General features: G+C 49.2%; 1 protein-coding gene across 3 annotated transcripts in view; it reads left to right on the forward strand.

Annotated features, from left to right (window-relative positions):
• The window catches only part of EXOC6B (exocyst complex component 6B), a 246,665-nt gene extending 232,070 nt beyond the window's left edge, over positions 1 to 14,595 (forward strand). For all 3 annotated transcript variants that reach the window (XM_048943630.1, XM_048943631.1, XM_048943632.1), the window contains 2 exons: positions 6,731 to 6,843; positions 11,498 to 14,595. In XM_048943630.1, the coding sequence (XP_048799587.1) occupies positions 6,731 to 6,843; positions 11,498 to 11,624 (240 nt within the window). In that variant the 3' untranslated portion in view covers positions 11,625 to 14,595. The remainder of the gene's footprint in view (positions 1 to 6,730; positions 6,844 to 11,497) is intronic.
• Positions 14,596 to 17,669: the final 3,074 nt, after the last annotated feature.

Raw genomic sequence — 17,669 nt, forward strand, 5'->3', positions numbered from 1 at the left:
AAATACCCCATCCACTTGGCTACCACCAGCACCGAAACCTCACAACGCCTGTGTTTTTGCACTGAATATCTGCACTGCTTTGTTATTTTTTCAGTTGGCATCGCACGGCGCTTTGCGATAGCTGGAGGAACGTGGGATTTCCCTAGAATTCAGTCCAGCCTTCCCCACGGGCAGCACTCCAGCCCAGTGACTAAGGCCATGGTTCTGCCCCAGCAAAGCCAGCAGGAGCACAGATGGAGCTGCAGGGACTTTCCAGGAGCCCTCGAGGCTGTCACCATGCTGTGATGTGTTAATCCTCTGCATCCCCACCCTCCAGCCTGGTGCTGACCTGAGAGCAGCCTTTCAGTGTCCAAAGGGGCTGTAAGAAAGAAGGGGACGGACTCTTCAGCAGGGTCTGTTGTGTTAGGATGTGGGGAAATGGTTTCAGACTCAAAGAGAGGAGATGCAGACTGGATATAAAGAAGCAGATTGTTACGATAAGGGCTCTGAACCATTGGCACAGGTTGCCCAGAGAGGTGGTGGGTGCCCCATCCTTGGGGACACCCAAAGTCAAGCTGTGAGCACCTGATGGAGCTGTGGGTATCCCCATTCGCTGCAGACAGTGGAACCAGATAGTCCTTGAAGGTCCTTTCCAACTCAAACCATTCTGTGATTCAATGATTCTGCTGCTCCACGTTGATGCTGTTGAAGTCCAACAGCTCCTTCGTGTGCTGTGATGAGGGAGGCTGGGAGGCGAAGGGGGTTCCTCCTAATAAACGATGAACATTTGCAGATGGAAAAGCAGAAGACCTTTCTGTGCACACGGAAAACTTTTTGGAGACCTTCCCCTGGGAGCCTGATGTAAGAAATGCAGACCTATAAACAGGCAATAGTACAAGCCTGAAAATAACCCAGACTGGACAAATAAGGGCTTTGTCAGTCTCAAACCTCCCTCTGATACATAGTCTGTCCCTTCTGCCATAAATCTTTCCAGATTCTTCTCATAGTTTTTTTGGTGGATTTTTTTTTTTTTCCAAGAACTTTTACAGATAGCAAAAAAGCAAAAAAAAAAAAAATAGATGGAAAGATAAAATCGCTCCCTTAACTTGCAAAGTAAATCCAGCTAAGGTGCGAGATGAGAAACGTGGCGTTGGTTTTCTGCTCTTCTGTCTGAGCAGTGAGGAGGAATGACAGCCCCAGGTGGGACCTCTGCAGGGATTTGGGTCTTCAGAGCGACTCAAGCAGGCTGGACAGTATTGCACCTCCAGTCTAAATGAGTTCCTTTGAGTCTTTCTGATAAGCACCTAGGGCAAAACCAACTTCCCCTGGCCTCCATGTGTGTTGATGTCTTGCTTTGTGCGTCACGTTGGCTTGTGCAGCCAGTGCAGCGTAAGGTTACTGCAGTGCTAGGCACTCCCTTGCACTCCTTCCTTAGAAAGCAGCTTAGTTTCCAGTGAAATCAGTGACAAATCTACTGTTGCTTTCATTTAGGTCACAGTTTTACCCTGTGTGTCTTTCACAAGTAATCAAAAAAACCTCATGTTCCAATTCCCAGTGCCTTTTCTTCTTCGTGATGCTCTCGCCCAAACCCATGTCTCCCCGTGGGGTCGAGTATTTCTTTCTGCTTTCAGTATTACTTTCCCACGAGGCATAATGGCAACCTCACCAAAATAAATGATTTTGAATGGACTTGTCTGTGGCTGCTGGTGTGGGAAGCTCCTTGGGCTTTGTGCTCTGCAGTCACCCCACTGGGTGGCATCAGGGGCTGAGCGATCGGCCATGGGATGGTTGTGTGCATGGGCATGGGCAAACAGGGACTTGGCACTGGGTTGGATCCAGTGGTTTCTTCTGCTTTTCATGGAAATATTCAATATTCTTAGCTGGGTATTTTGTGGTCCCTCTGGGAGCAGCTTGTCTCTTCATTCAGGCGGGTTTAGTTGCGATGCTGGTAGGACCCAAGCCTCTTGCTGTCACCTTTCATCAATGGAGCTGTGGTGTCAGGTCATCAAAATATACTTTTTAAAGAAGAGATTTAGGATTATAAGGCAATGATGTGATCTCTTGCAAGCTGAAGCATGGCTGTTTTATAGAAGGCATTACAGAATCATAGAATGGCCAGGGTTGGAAGGGACCTCAAGGATCGTGAATCTCCAACCCCCCTGCCACATGCATTGGGTCAAGGCTATTCATTCTGCGCACAGTGATGCTGGGAGAAGAGCATCAGACTTGGAGGTTATTAGGAAAGGAAGGGAACGTGATAATTGAGCCTTTTATAACTGATACCAGCATCCAATAAACATGTAAGGACATGATTAGTGGAGATGGTGGGGATGGATTGATGGTTGGGCTTGATTATAGAATCATAGAATGGCCTGGGTTGAAAAAGGACCACAATGATCATCCAGTTTCAAACCCCCTGCTATGTGCAGGGTCACCAGACCCAGAGCCACGTCCAGCCTAGCCTTGAATGCCTCCAGGGATGGGGCATCCACAACCTCCTTGGGCGATCTCTTCCAACCTTAATGATTCTGTGATTCTATGAAGTGGTCACCAATGGTCATGAGTCGTCTTCCCCTTTTCCTCCCCTGCCATGCTTTGGGTTTTTACAGGCAGGTGTTGCTCTACAGGAGACACAGCAGTAGCAATGCACCATGCTTTGCACCCATCTTGTGAGCCAACGTGATGCTTCTCATCCGTTGGTGGTGGTGGGTCTGCAGATGCTCTGGAGAGCCCTATTCAAGCCTTCCTCTTGCTCTCTGGTGTTGCCGAGAGTAAATATCACAGGGGATGAAAAGGGAGGAGATACTGGTGTGGAGGATGTTGTATTTTTACTGGATGAAGGGTTTCAAGCTGACATCTGTAGACCTTGAAACAAGGGGAGAGTTCGTCTTCGGGATCGGGTTGGTTTCCCTTACACCATCTGGTTGCTGCGTAGCTGTGAGTCTTGTGCCAGCCTGCCTCTGGCAACAGCTATTTTATAAATATATTTCCATAAATACCAACAGTTTAAGCATGAACTCAGCCTGAAGGAGTCAGGATATTAAAAAGCAGAGGGGCTGAGACACAGAGGAAGATGTAGCCACAAGAGCAGAGGCAGCAATGGCACTTTTACACCGGGATGTGCCTCTCTCACCCAGCAGGCATTGAAAATAGCTGTGCCATCAGTTCTGAAAAGGAAAAAGTTAGCAGAGCCAGGTATTGCTTGAAGTCAGGGATGCAGGAAGGTTCATCTGTCCTGCAGTGGTTCCTGGCCTTTGTGTCTTCAAGGGAAGAGGTGGGGAGAGGTCCTTGTGGCCAAATGGTCCCGTGTCAGCTCAGCCCTTTGATACCCTCCCACTGTCCATAGGATAAGTCTCTATTCTCTGCATTACTTTTCACCTTGAATCTTCCTTCCCTGCCACCGTTTTCAGCTCTAGGCACCGTGCATCACCTCCCAGGTCTGTGCACAGCCCATGGTGACACAGACAGCAGTTTCCATTCCCAGTGCAGCCATGTTCATTGGGGTTTTATATAAATATATATATATACATATACACGTGTGTGAATGCATAAAACCAGACTGCTTTCCTGTACCTTTCCCTGTACCTTTCCATTCTCCACTTCTGCATTCGTGCAAACACACAACTTGAGCACAGACAGCTCTCCTATGTGCACTCTTTGCAGCTGCAGGCTTGCAGCTAAGCACGCAGTTATTGCATTTCCCTATCACCACAGTAAAAGCTCCCTTTTTTTCCCCCCCCCCTTCTTTTCCTTTCCTCCAGTGTGCGCCCTGTCAGCTTTGATTTATAGCCTTGAAAAGCAGACTCTGGTTTGAAGAATTAATGGTATTTGCATATTTTATTTGGAATCTCCCCTGGAAGGCGGCTGCAGCCGTGGAGCTGCCCAGCGCCGCCGTGCAGACGCTCTTCTCCTTTCCTAATTTCTTTTTTTTTCCTGGTGTCATTCAGATTTAGCAGCAGAGGTGAAAAGTTTAAACAGTAAAAGCAATAAAACCACATTTATGTGACAGATAAATCGTCCAGAGACAGCTCCCTCTTGCAGCACCTTTCTCCCCTGGCTCCGACCTGTGCCTGTGGCTGAGCCCTGCAGTGCCCACTATGCTCAGCCTCAGGCACCCTCAGTGCTGCTTGTACCCTTCCAAGGTCCAGCCTGGGCGGGTTTGTGTTTAGGATGGTGCTTATTTACAGTCAAAGAATCATTCAGATTGGAAAAGAGCTCTAATATCCCCAAGCCCAATCCCTAACCCATCCCATCATGCCTACTGACCACGGCCCTCAGTGCCACATCTCCACGGTTCTTGGGCACCTCCAGAGATGGTGACCCCACCACCTTCCTTTGCAGTCTGTGCCAGTGCCTGACAGCTCTTTTGGAGAAGAAATATCTCCTAATATCCAATCTGACCCTCCCCTGGCTATCACCTCTTGTCTTCTTGTTACCTGGGAGCAGAGGCCAACCCCCACCTCGCTCCATCTTCCTTCAGGCAGTTACAGAGCCATGCGGTCTCCCCTGAGCCTCCTCTTCTCCAGACTGTCCCATCTCATTCCCTCAGCCTCTACCCATAAGATCCGTGCTCCAGATCCCTCGCAGCTCTGCTGCCCTTCTCTGGACGCACTCCAGTACCTTGATACCTCTGTTGTAGTGAAGAGCCTAAAACTGAATACAGCACTTGAGTTGCAGCCTCACCAGCACCTTTGCACGCTGTTAATCACAGCCCCTCGTGCTTTTTTCTCCTTAACCCACTTCTAACCTTCGCCTTCTTATTTCTACCCCTTTTTTTATTGCCCTACAGGGCATCCTACACCCATTCCCAGTGCAGGACAGACCTGCTGGAAGCACTGTGGGGTGGAAGGAGCACATGAAATCATACTCCGGGCTGCGGCTTTAGGGCGCCCTTTGGATAAAAAGACTCCCAACAATGTGCAGCCCTGGTTTGTAGCTGACCTGCAGCACAAAACGTTGGGCTGGAAGAGCCCTCCAAGGTCCCGGCTAATCCGTCCCCCCCGCCAGCGCTGGGGATTGTTCCCGACAGCTTCTTTTCTTTGCCCTGACCTACATAGTCAAAAAGAATCTTGTTGCACATTTTTGTTTTGTACCTTGAGGTCTTCGAGGAGCCAAATCCCCGTTCTTTGCCGGGCGGGTTGTGTTGTTAAACAGCGCCTGAGCCTTCAGGAAAACCATGGAGACGCGGGGGCACAATGAGGCCTCTATGGCCCTCGCTTCGCCTGGGGACGGCCACGGGCAGACAATACCATGGGGCCCTTCCTTATGGGGCGGGCGCCGGGACGCTCGGCTGCTGCCGATGAAGACGTCGGCACTTGGCAGCCATGAGCCACAATAGAGCGGTCACAGGGACAGGGGGAACTGTGGCTGCTTGTCATGAGCCGTGCGTTCCCCTCCAAGGCCTTCCAATACTTGAAGGGGGCACATAAATGGGAATGGGAACGGCTGTTTATGAGGGTGGATAGCGATAGGATAAGGGGGAACGGCTTCAAACTGAGACAGGGGAGGTTGAGGTTGGATATGAGGAGGAAGTTTTTCCCACAGAGGGTGGTGAGGCACTGGAACAGGTTGCCCAAGGAGGCTGTGGATGCCCCATCCCTGCAGGCATTCAAGGCCAGGCTGGATGTGGCTCTGGGCAGCCTGGTCTGCTGGTTGGTGACCCTGCACATAGCAGGGGGTTGGAACTGGATGATCATCGTGGTCCTTTTCAACCCAGGCCATTCTGTGATGATTATGCAAAAACACGGGCACTGTTGTAGAACCATAGGCTCATACAACAGTTTGGGTTGGAAAGGACCCTCGAAGGCCATCTGGTCCCACTCCCTGCAGTGATCAGGGACACCTACAGCTCCATCAGGTGCTCATGCAGCCTAATCTTGAGGAATTTGGGACACCACCACCTCTCTGGGACACCTTCCAGTGTCTCACTGCCTTTATTGTAAAACACTTCTTTCTCATATGCAATCTAAATCTCCCATCTTCATGTTTGTAACCGTTTCCCCTTGTCCTATCGCAGCAGACCCTGCTACGACCTTAAAAAGCAGATTTAAGCACATCTGCACCATGGTTTTTGAAAACCGTTTCTTAAGAAAGCTGGGACTTGCACTGTCTGCTGAGAAGTAAGAAAAATCATAGGTAAATGTCTCAGTTCATTCTCTTCCTGTATCTCGAGTACCACCCCTGGTATACTAAGGGACATGGTTTAGTGGGGTTGTGTTAGTGGTGGGTTGGACTGGATGATCTTGGAGGTTGTTTCCAACCTTGGTGGTTCTGTTATTCTATTCTTTGATTCTGTCTTTAAGTTGGAAAACACCTCTATGATCATCTATCCGACCACCAACCCATCCCCACCACCATGGCACCACCAGATGTGCTGGTGTCTTCCCACAAGGCTCAGCATCCCCAGCCATATTGGATGGGAAGTTGTCATGGGTAAGGAGAGAAGGGAGCCCACTGCTGTGTGGGGTATGTGGGAACTCTCCCTTAGGTCTGCTGCCTTGGAAATCACAAATCCCACTGAGGTGAAGCACTGCATCTCTTTTCAGGTTCTGCCCACAACTTTCTTGGGGTGCCTCAGTCTTCATACCCTCCAGCAGGGTAGCACATCAGGCATGCAGTATGGCTCAAGGAGGTTAAGACTGCAAAACATGGCTTTTCTGATGAACACCACCTGCTCAGGACCTTTGCCATGATTCAGATAAGCCACCTGCTTGCTCACCACCTCATTTTTGTTTGTTTTTCTTCCCTGCAGCTCCTGGATCTGTTCATCCAGTGGGACTGGTCGACGTACCTGGCTGACTACGGGCAACCCACCTGCAAGTACCTCCGGGTGAACCCCACCACAGCCCTCGTCCTGCTGGAGAAGTGAGTGCAGCAAGGGGCACCCCTAGACTTTTCAGCCCCAGATGAAGGTTTCGGAGCAGTGGGAGTGCTGACAAAGTCCTTCTTTATCCCACTAAGCTCCAGTTTTTCTATCAAGAAGCACTGATTTGGTTAAGGACTTTTATTTTTATATATTCTTAAGCAGGGTTTTCCTCGTTCTATGACAGACTTCCACTAGCATCTCAAGCTAGCCCCCAAAATCATATGAAAATGGCCAGCCTGCAGGCACTTATAGCTCTGTTTTCTGGTTCCATCAAGAGGGTCGTACACTAAAATCCCAGCTATGGGACAGAAAGGATATCTTTAGGTGGCTCCAAGGCTCTTAGAGAGGACAGGACCCATGTTCTCTGCTAAGGGTGAATCTCAGTTTCATTGAAGCCTGGACTTGCCCCAGGAGGTAATGTGCAAGCCAACCCTGGAGCTGTGCTGAGGAGCAGCTGACCCCAATGGTCATCTCCATGTGTCCTCTGTGGAGAGGTGAGATGCACCCTGGAGCACAAAGAGGGTTTGGCAGTCCTCTGAGCCCAGTCCACGTTTTGAGCAGCTCACAGTTAATAATTCCAGACTTGGAAAATCCCAACCCACATGGTGAACTCGGGCATGGAAGCAGCATGTTGGCTTCAGTCCCAAATAGTGGGGTTCACTGCTCTGGTAACCCCTCCAGCATGTACCTGCTGTCAGAGACAAGTGCCACCAAGTCACTCTTCCTCACCAGGTCACTCATCCTCACCAGGAGGATCAGCCCTGCTCTGCCCTCTTTGCTTCCATCACACCTCACCAGCAAAGTAACAAGCCCAGAAGAATAATTCCTGATTTCCTCATTCTGTGCTCACTCCATGGTTGGGTCTGGCATGGAGGAGTGGGCAGGATGAGCAGGCTGGTGGTTGGGTTTTGGTTTGGTTTAACGTGAAATCAGATCCTTGGATAGAATTTGAATTGTTTTTCAGAGTACCTCTTGCTTCTGTTGCACGTAGAGTAGAAGATGCCCAGTTTGATGTTGGGGTGAAGCCTTTAGAAGCATAAACTGGGTGTGCTTTGAGGCTTTGGATGTGGGTCTGTGATGTCTGCAGTCCACTCAACCGCACCTCCTCCCTTCCCTGGCTCATTTCACATCAACCCACAGCATCCAAAGGCTGTCAGTCTGCACCCAGGGTCTGCAGTGGAGCACTGTGTCAGTGCAGAATGCTTTTATACACCATAGCCATATTATATATGTGCATCGTGCAATACGTTGCATCATCTGCAGTATATTTGCAGCCTTCCATCCATGGTGCAAAAGTGTGCAGTATATTCAGAGCTATCCATAAAGTGGAAAAAAAAAAGAAAGCTGAACGTTTGGACACGAAGCAGCCGGGTTGTGTAACTTGTTCTCATGATTATCTCTTTTCCTAATCACACATCTCCCATAGGATATCACGAGTGTAAGTATGCTGCTTGCTTGGGCTTTTACCCTCACCTTGCAGTGACTTTATTGTTTGATTTAAATGGAGCACTAAATGATCTAAATGCAAGCTGCCTTTGAAACAGTTCCCTCTGGTAACTCTATCGTCTCAAATGCACTAATTAGAACTAAAAGAGGAGCTTTTACTGCCTCGCTTTTTTTTTTCTTTTTTTTTTTTTCTCTTATAGATTAATTTAAACAAAGCTTGGCTCTATTTAAGGCGGTGTTTGTTGACAGGGGTGGGGACAGCATTGAGCTCTCTCCTTCCCTTCCTCTTACTTTTAATTCCTGGGCCAGCACAGAGGGACCGCATTACACAACCAGCCTCAGCTATCCTGAGGCTCTGCAGGCACAATAGTGTGGATCCCCTAAAGATCTGCCTCTATTTCCAACCTGTTCTTGGTGTTAGGATGCATAGCTCTATCTAGAACCACGTTCTCCAGCTCTTGTAGCCCAAGGCTGGAAAAGAATGGGGCTGGCACATGGCACCCCAGTGTTGACCCCCACAATGGTGGTGAGGCACTGGAGCACATGGCCCACAGAGGCTGTGGATGCCCCATCCCTTGAGGTGTTGAAGGCCACGTTGGATGGGCGGCCTGATCTGGAGGTTGGCAACCCTGCTTATGGCAGGAGGTTGGAACCAAACGATCTTTGAAGTCCCTTCCAGCCTTCGCCATCCTATAATCCTATGAGTCTATGATAAACCTGGCTTTTTTTAAGGCTGTTTCTCCATCCATGGCCTCGTGCCTCCAAGCTGCCCTCCCAACCCAACCACCTGCTGGGAGTCCCTCATGCTGACACCGTCACCCTTTGGAGAAACCCTTTGGACCCCGCTCCATCCCTGCAGGCACACACGGGCACAGGCTTGCTCTTGCTCTACGAGCAGCATGAGCCCTGAGTAAACATGCTGCGTCCCAGCCCTGCTCCCTGACAGCAACACTAATGCAGCTGGTTGGCACCCAGCAGTTTTGTAACCCTCTTCTCTATAGAAAAGATCCTTCTCACCTTGAGTGACAGTTGGGTGTAGGTGGGAAATGCCCATTGCACACAGTGGGGAAGCACGCACCCGTAGTTGTTGCAGGACTTTGTGTTCTGCAGGCATGTTCCTCATTGGGGAAGTGGGGCTGGTAGCAGCATGGCGCCTCCAAATCCACATGGGAGATACCAGCAGCTCCTGTCTCATCCCATTTGGGATGGGTTCAGTGCATTGCCAGCAGTGCTTGGTCACCCCGACCCCACAGCTTTCTCCTTGCAACTCCTTCCCAATCACTCAGTACACCCCAAGATTTCCTTGCATAAAACGTGCAGTTCTTGAGAAACATCTCATGGAAATAAATCTGCACCTGAGCATGTTCTGTGAGATTTTGGGGCTGCTAAGGCAGAGGATGCCAGGCCTTCCTTACTTACGGGTATCACCGGGCAGAAGAAACTCAATGCTTTTTTGCCCATGGGGTGGCCACAGGTGGATGTTTCTCAAGGTGCAGGTTTGCTTCCAGCACATCTGATGTCCCTGCACAGCCTGTGAGATGGAGATGGAGAGCTCTCAGCTCTATGGGAAGGTGTTTGAGGGAGGGGTGATGTCCTGCAGCAGGGTGGTGGTTGCCAAAATTCCCGATGCCGCAGTACCTGTAATCTGTATGACTCAAAAATCCCCTCTTTCTGTCTGGTTCTTGCAGGGGAGCAGCTGGCAACCTGCTTCAGTTTAAAAAAAAAAAAATTACATGAAGAGAAAAGAAGAAAAAAAAAAAAAAAACAAAAAAAAACACACCAGCTTATTTTGCTGAATAAAATTGCTCCAAGCTATCTGGTTACTGTTGGGAAAGCAGCTCAGTTATAATCCTGTGCCTTTGGGCACTTATAACTATAGCAAATTAGCCTTTGGGATGAGGTTGTTATCATGTTTTCAGTTCCAAGCTGGATGGTTTTTGGAACATTTCAGATTCCCTTTGGCTCCTTTTTATGAAGACTGAAGCACGGAAAATTGTAGATATTTGTTTTTAATAGGTTAAATGAGCTTGAAGAGGTTTGTTTTGTGCTCTGATAACGCAAAACCCTTCTGATCTGATAAACTGCTGTGCTTCCAGGGCCCATCATCTCTGTGTCCCGGTCACTCTATGCTTCATTGAGGTACCCAGAGCCAAAAACACAGGCCAGTGTGGCTCATCCAAAGCCATCTGCCTCTGCCAGATCTGATTTACCAGGAAAACCAGTTACAAATTAGGGTATTATGGAGAGCAGTGCCCAGCAGGCTGGGTGCTTGGAGCCCAATGCCTTTAGGCTCTGCTGATGTTGACCTTTATGGGGTGGTTCCACTCCCCAGCAACACCCTGCTTGAGCCATGCAATGAGATGTTGGCCCCCCAAAACGCATCTGCAAATGCAAACGTGCATGAATGCCAAGCTTTGCATGCCAGAGAGGAATGGAGCTGCCCCGGTGTTGGGAGTTGGACTTGATGATCCCCTGAGGTCCCTTCCAACCCCTGTCGTTCTGTGTTACTCTGGTCCTGTCCCAGCACTGTGCCTTGTTGGCCCTGAGCTTGAGGACCTCATGGAGACCGATGCAATTGAAAGAAATACAAATCTCCCTGGGGTTTGTAAACTGGAGGAAGTAATGTTGGATTCCTTCCTTGAACATCATGTAAAGTTAAGTCCACGAGTCCGAAACTTTACGGCTGCCCCAAAAGCTGCATCTCTTGGCCGCATGCAATGCACCATGTCAAAAAGAATCATTAACGCTGTGGATTTTGTGCTAATTATTTAATTTCCCGACCCTCCTAATATTACAGCACTCTCATTTACCACATACGGACATTGGAACATGTAAAAACGTTCTGGATGGAGCTCTGAGCATCTGGTGGAGCTGTAGGTGTCCCCATTCATTGGAAGGGAGTTGGACCAGATGGCCTTTAAGGGTCCCTTCCAACTCAGATCATTCTGTGATTTTATGAAGGGAAGAATGAGAGGCGTTAGGGGCTCAGGATTGGTGCAGTGCCTTGGCTTTGAGGCAGGTGACACGAGCTGTGGTTGGGCCCTTGGGGTGGATAAAGCTTGGGGCTAGACCCAAGGCGATGGTCTGTAGATCTACAGGTCTACAGATCTACAGCCCATCTCCTCTTTGCTCTACCAGCCACGAGCTTCTCTTGGTGCACCCATAGCATCGCTGCATGTACTGTAACCTCTGTGTTCTCTGCTTCAGGATGAGGGACACGAGCCGGAAGAACAACGTTTTTGCCCAGTTTCGGAAGAACGAGCGGGACAAGCAGAAGCTGATAGACACAGTGGCCAAGCAGCTCCGCGGCCTCATCAACAGCCATCACTCATGAGGGACCCACAGCCTTCCCCACGCCTGGACTTGGGATCCTTGTTCAAAGAGAACAGATGTATTTTTGTATTCGCCTGTATAGTATGGATGAAACCCACTGTTAAGACAAAACATTGTTAAATAATCCCGGGGCAGGTAGGTGGCACGCTGCTGGTGGAGAGGAGGTGGTGTCAGCAGTCACCATTCTGAACTCCTATTTTCAGGGGTTTGCAAAGCAACGGGAAAACCTGAAGCCTGAGAGAGAAGTTCACACCCAGACGATGGGTTGGTTGGGTGTTTTTTGTGTGCGTGTGGGTGGGTTGGGTTTTTGGTTTTTAATTTTTTCTTTTTTTTTTTCTTTTTTTTTTTTTTTTTTTGTAAGCCAAATTCAAAGAATTGGTTTGACTTCCTTTTGTTAAGTTATTCAGCTGCAGAAGAACAAGGGATCACGAGAAGCATAGGGAGGAGCTGTGGTTTCAGGTTCTTGTCATTGGCTCTCCCCTCAGAAGGAGGGTCGCTCCTTAGCTTGCCTTGCCAGCACGCATGTTGGGTTTGTGTAGGAGGAGAAGCAGTGATTTCTCAGCCCCTCTGCCCTTTTCCCATAAGGGCTGATTCCCACCCTGGTTCGGAGGTGGCTCCTGGGAGCTGTGACCCTTTGGTGTGTGTGGTGGCATTGCTCAGAGCTGATGCACCCCAAGCTTTTCTTCTGGGACCTGGTGGTGTCTTGAGGCCCTGCACTGGGTATAAAAGGCCTTCGAGAGCTGCCTCGTTGCATAGGAGAAGCTGGGGTGCCTTATGGGGCCAGTATGGGCTGGGTGCTAGGAGAGAAGTGTACAACACTGCTTTGCTTTTCCTTTCCATGCTGACTTGCAGTTCTGCTCTCCCATCCTCCCTTCCTGCTGCCATGGTGCCACGTCCCTGTGCCTCCAGCACATCCCTCCAACATGGGGACGTCCCCCAAACGTGGGGTGCAGGAGGTTCCCCCCCTGGAGTAGCATTGTGCACCAGCAGCCTGGCTCTGAATGACAGAGCTCCACTCTGCTCTGTGCTCCGGAGCTACCCGTGCATCATCTGCCAAAATCAAGGCAGTCTTTGAGGACCACGTCACGCTATCAACAGGATGTTAATCCCGGGCTTCAGGTTACAGAGAGAAGGGACTTTTGCCCTTATCTTTTCATTCCCCTTTTGACTCTCCTTACCGCAGGTGAAAGCTTATCCGGCCGCTTCCCCCACTACCAAACCCTGACGCTGTGCTCAAGGGAATTCAAAACCCTTATTGTGAATGGCAGGGCCCTTTCTAACACCATTCAAATGCGTGGGGCCGTTGGCTCTCAGACCACTTGTGGAAGCTGCTGGGTGGTTCTGAAGCCCTGGTGGGGCTCTGTTCCCCTTCAGCTCTCCATTGCAGGGTCCTGAACTGCACAGGGGCAGGATTTGTCTGTGTGTCACCCAGCTGAGGCTGCAGAAGGGGGCATTTGGGCTCTTTGCTTTCTGCCCACGGGCACTTCTGGCTTTGTATTTTTGGCTCCATTCACACTCCAGCTCTGGATGCACCAAGCAGTGATATGTCGCCTTCCTTCTTTGTTCCTCAGCCCTTTTGGGAAGGGTATATGAACCCTGAAATAGGCACATTGCTAGCAATGAGCTTGTGGGGCTTTCTCCCATCACCACAACCTCCAGCCACCACAAGCAGTGCATTATTTCCATTAATACCAGGGAAGAGCTGGAACTTGGCTTTATGGCTCCTTTCTTTGAGAGGATTGAAGGATACTTTCTTTGAAATACATACAAGAAGGATGGGAAAAAAAAGAAGCAGATGGATGACAGTTGTGTGGCCAGCAAGGGACTGTATGATGTGATCCACCCAAGGGGACCCTCCAGCTAGGGACAAGTGACAGGGGACACGTGGTGGCAGAAGCAGGTGGGACCATCTGCTTTGAGCATCCTTTGAGCAGCAGAGCTCAGAGATTGAAGCAAAAACCCAACGGCGGGAGGAGGAGGGAGGTTTCAGTGCACGAGGCACTCAGTGAAGGGCCATCCAGTCACAAGCACTTTAAAACACTTCAGAATCACGCTGCTACAGATGCTGGCAACGGCATAACAGAGCATCAGCAAGCATGACAAATAGAGCACTCTGGTGTTTCCAGTTTTTATTAGTGGGAGGATAGACTGTCAAACCCAATTTCTAATAGCATTTCTCAGCCGCTGACATCGCTGCTGGATGAGGAGGTGCCTTTTGCACACTGAGGATTTTCCTCCAGCAGGGAGAAGAGAGCAGGACCAGGCAGCATCACCCCCATGAGCTGGGGAAAGCAGCCGGCTCCTGGTTTGGAATCTGTTTTTTTTTTTATCCCCAAGGAGCAGCTCCTGCATTGCATTAAGTATCCCAGAGTGGCTGTGGCTCAGGGTGAGCTCTGCTCCAGGGAGTGGGGCTGGCAACTGGGATGTGCTGCTGGGAAAGCTCAGCCCAGCCCCATCAGATTCAGGGAGTTTCTGATTTTGGGAGGTCAAGCACCTAACCACAAGTCACATCACGGGCATGAAAAATGGAATTTTGGTGCTCTGGTCCTAATTAACTTTTTGTTCCGAGAGATGCACATCCATCCCTTCAAAATAAAATTAATCTTTTAAACAGACTGCTTAAAAATCCCTGGAAGACGTTTAAAGTCCCCTCTAAATCGCTTACTAATGACTGGTATCCTCTGATACGGATGGTATTGCTTATGAGGGAAAGGTTGTTGCTATAAATTTGTGATCTGGGGGGAGGTAGGAGCTGAACCCGCTGCTGTAACCATCAGTTTGCAATCCCCAGAACAAATAATGCTGCTATTAACACATCCATGTACATACGTTGGTCATTCCTTAGGTTTTAAAGCAATGGCTGTAGTAAGGAGTGGGTGAGCCTCCCTCTCCCTGTAGCTTGGCAAACAATTCAGCACCATTGGATTAGAAAAGAAAAAAAAAAAAAAAGAAGAAAAAAAAAAGAAGAAAAACGAAGAAAAACAAAGCTTGCCTTCCTGAGAAGCATTCACTTCTCTTATTTTCCTTAAAACCTCCTTGGAATAGTTTTTTGGGGCACCTCTAAGGCACCAAGCTGCAGAGCAAATCGTAAAGGGAACAGCTTTGAACACTCCCTCCTCCATCTCTATCCCAATCTCCGTTACAATCCCAACCCCAATCCCCACTGCTGTCTCAATTGCATCCCCAGTCCCCATTGCCATCCTAATCCCCATCCTTATCCCAACCACAGTCCCCACCACCATCCCAGTCCCAACACCAACCCCATACCCCATCGCCATCCCAATTCCCATCACCTTCCCAATCCCCATCTCCATCCCAATCCCCATCACAGTCCCAATCCCCATCATTTTCCCAATCCCCATTGCCATCCCAATCCCCATTGCCATCCCAATCCCCATCACCATCCCAATCCCCATCACCTTCCCAATCCCCATCACCATCCCAGTCCCAAAAAACAATCCCCATCATCATCCCAATACCAACCCCAATCCCCATTATGATTCCAACTCCCATTGCCATCCCAATCCCAACCCCAATCCCCATCCTCATCCCAACAACCGTCCCCACCACCACCATCCCAACTCCAACACCCATCATCATCCCAACACCAACCCCAATCCCCACTGCCATCCCAACCCCCATCACCATCCCAGTCCCCACCCCCACCACCATCCCAACCTCAACACCAATCTCCGTCCCAATCCCAACCCCAACTCCCATCTCCATCCCAGTTCCCATCTCCAACCCCACCCCTATCCCAACTCCAGTCTCCATCCCATCCCTCAGTGCCTCCTGGCTGCTTGTGTTGTTGCCTTTTTGAGGGGGAGGAGCGTGATTTTGTAAACTAATGATGTGGTGAAGACAGCTTTTTTTGCACAAGTTGTTGCACAATAAGGGGAAAAATTAGTAAATTAGGTTTAACTTTAAAGGGAACTTTTTTTGTTTTTTCCTTAAAACTCACTAGCAGAGCTACTGATTACAAACAAAGAAAAACTGACCGATTGAAAAACGGACTGCATGGTTTACAGGTTAAATTGCGTTAGAAATTAGCATGTTGACTTCGACTGTACATTTATCCTATTGTAACTTCCATTAAACAATACAGCATATAACTGTTTAAATAAGTGCCTGTGCTTACGTGGCTGTGTTACTGCTGCAAAGGCACTGCCTTTGCCTTCATCTCTTGCAGCAAAAAAATCCCATATTGTGTAATTCAGCATCCCTTTGTGCACCTGGAGGAGGTTTGCTGCCTGTTTGTATGGTCTGCCCTGGGAAAACCACCCCACTGAGTCCCACACTCCACATCACATTGGCATGCTGGGGGCTAAAGCCAATCTTTGCCTAATTCTGTGGCTATTTTAATTGGTTTCCTGCATAAACAAGCATGATTACACTCAAGTGTTGAGTAGCCACCTTCAAGGAACGTGCATTTTGCTCTCATTGATCGCATCTATGTCTGCAAATATGGGGGAAGTAATCCTGAGCAGGAATTAAGATTTGGAGGGCGGAGCAAAGATAATAGGCACTTCATCAAGGCAGAGGGGATTGCATTAGCTTTCCACGGGGAACCTTTTTGCCTGCTCACATTGCATATTTTCTAAGATGGTATTTATCATCCTTTGCAATACGACGATTATATTAGTGGGTTTTGTTTCTTTTTTCTGGCCCTAACCACATTAAGATATTAGATTCCTCACGTAACTCCCAGCCTCGGCACTGGGATGTGCAAGATGTTTGACCCCACGGCACATTGGAAATTAAAGTGATACCAAATCAACGTGACACACTCTAATTAAAAACCAGCAAGCTGGGAAATCTCAGCACGGAGCTCCCAGGGGCTCAGCTTCCATGGGGCATCTCCATGTGCTGGGTGACACTGCACACCTGCCCCACTGCAGGCAATGGGGAGGAACACAAGAAGGACCCAGGAGATGATGCAGGAGGAAAGGATTTGGGGGGCTCCTTTCTGGAAGTAGGTTCCAATCCAATGGCAGGTTCAGGTGGAACCTCAATGCGAAGTCCTGGTAAGCATCTCTTAAAATAAGAGAATGGTGTTTCTCAGTTTGACGTCTTTGGGATGCTGCACTTCTGTAACTGGGATTTAACGTCTCCAGCAGTGGCTCAGTGCTTTGCTTTTCCTGTAAAAGCACCATGTCAGGTTGGGCTGTTGCCATCACCATTTTGCTTCATGGGGTCTGCTCCAGCACACCTTTAACACATTTGGACCTTGCAGTACTGGTGCTCTTGCCTTCTCCAATACAATGGGATTTCTGCTTAAAGCAAGACTGTTGCTAGAGCAGGATAGCCAGGGCTTTATGTGACCAAGTCTTGGAAACCTCCATGGATGGACATCTCTTACCTTGCTGGTTGCCTGTCCCAAGGCTGCACTACCCTCCCAACACAGCTTTTCTTAGTATCCAACCTGAGCACCCATTTGTGCCCTGCTGTGTTCTCTCTCACTGCCTCTCTCCTCTTTGCATCAACCTTCAGTGTGGTTGGCCACGGTGAGACAGCAAACCCACAGCTTGGTGCAGGCATCATAGAATATCCCAAGTTGAAAAGGACCCATAAGGATGATGGAGTCCAACTCATTCAGTCTGTGTTCTGCCTCATCCTGGGACTGCCTGGAAGAGGAAAATCCCATGGCTGGATGGAGACAGGCTTATCTGACAACCTTGCTTTCCTGTAACCTCAGCCAACCTCATCAAGGAAGGAGGTGAAGAGGTAAACCGAGGTGAAGGCAAGAAGGGACAGAGACAGGAGGAAACAAGAGCGCAGAAATATCTGCTGAAAAGTGTTTGTCTCGCCTGCCTTGATGAAAAATAAGGAGTAACAAAACCTTCCTGCTTGTGGTTGCTTGTGGATTTGGGAATCAGCTCTTTGGAGAACTCCAACAAAAGGCAACAGGAAAGAAAACCTTGTTGGATGATAAGTGAACTCCGAGTCTGAGCAGAGGCTGGAGGCTGCTAAGGAGCCAAATGCTTCACAGCCAAGCCCCAGGTCGATGTGGGACCAGGTAGGGGTGGCCCTGAATTCCCCATCTCAC

The sequence above is a fragment of the Lagopus muta genome, chromosome 4, assembly GCF_023343835.1.
Source record: "Lagopus muta isolate bLagMut1 chromosome 4, bLagMut1 primary, whole genome shotgun sequence".
NCBI lineage: Eukaryota > Metazoa > Chordata > Aves > Galliformes > Phasianidae > Lagopus > Lagopus muta.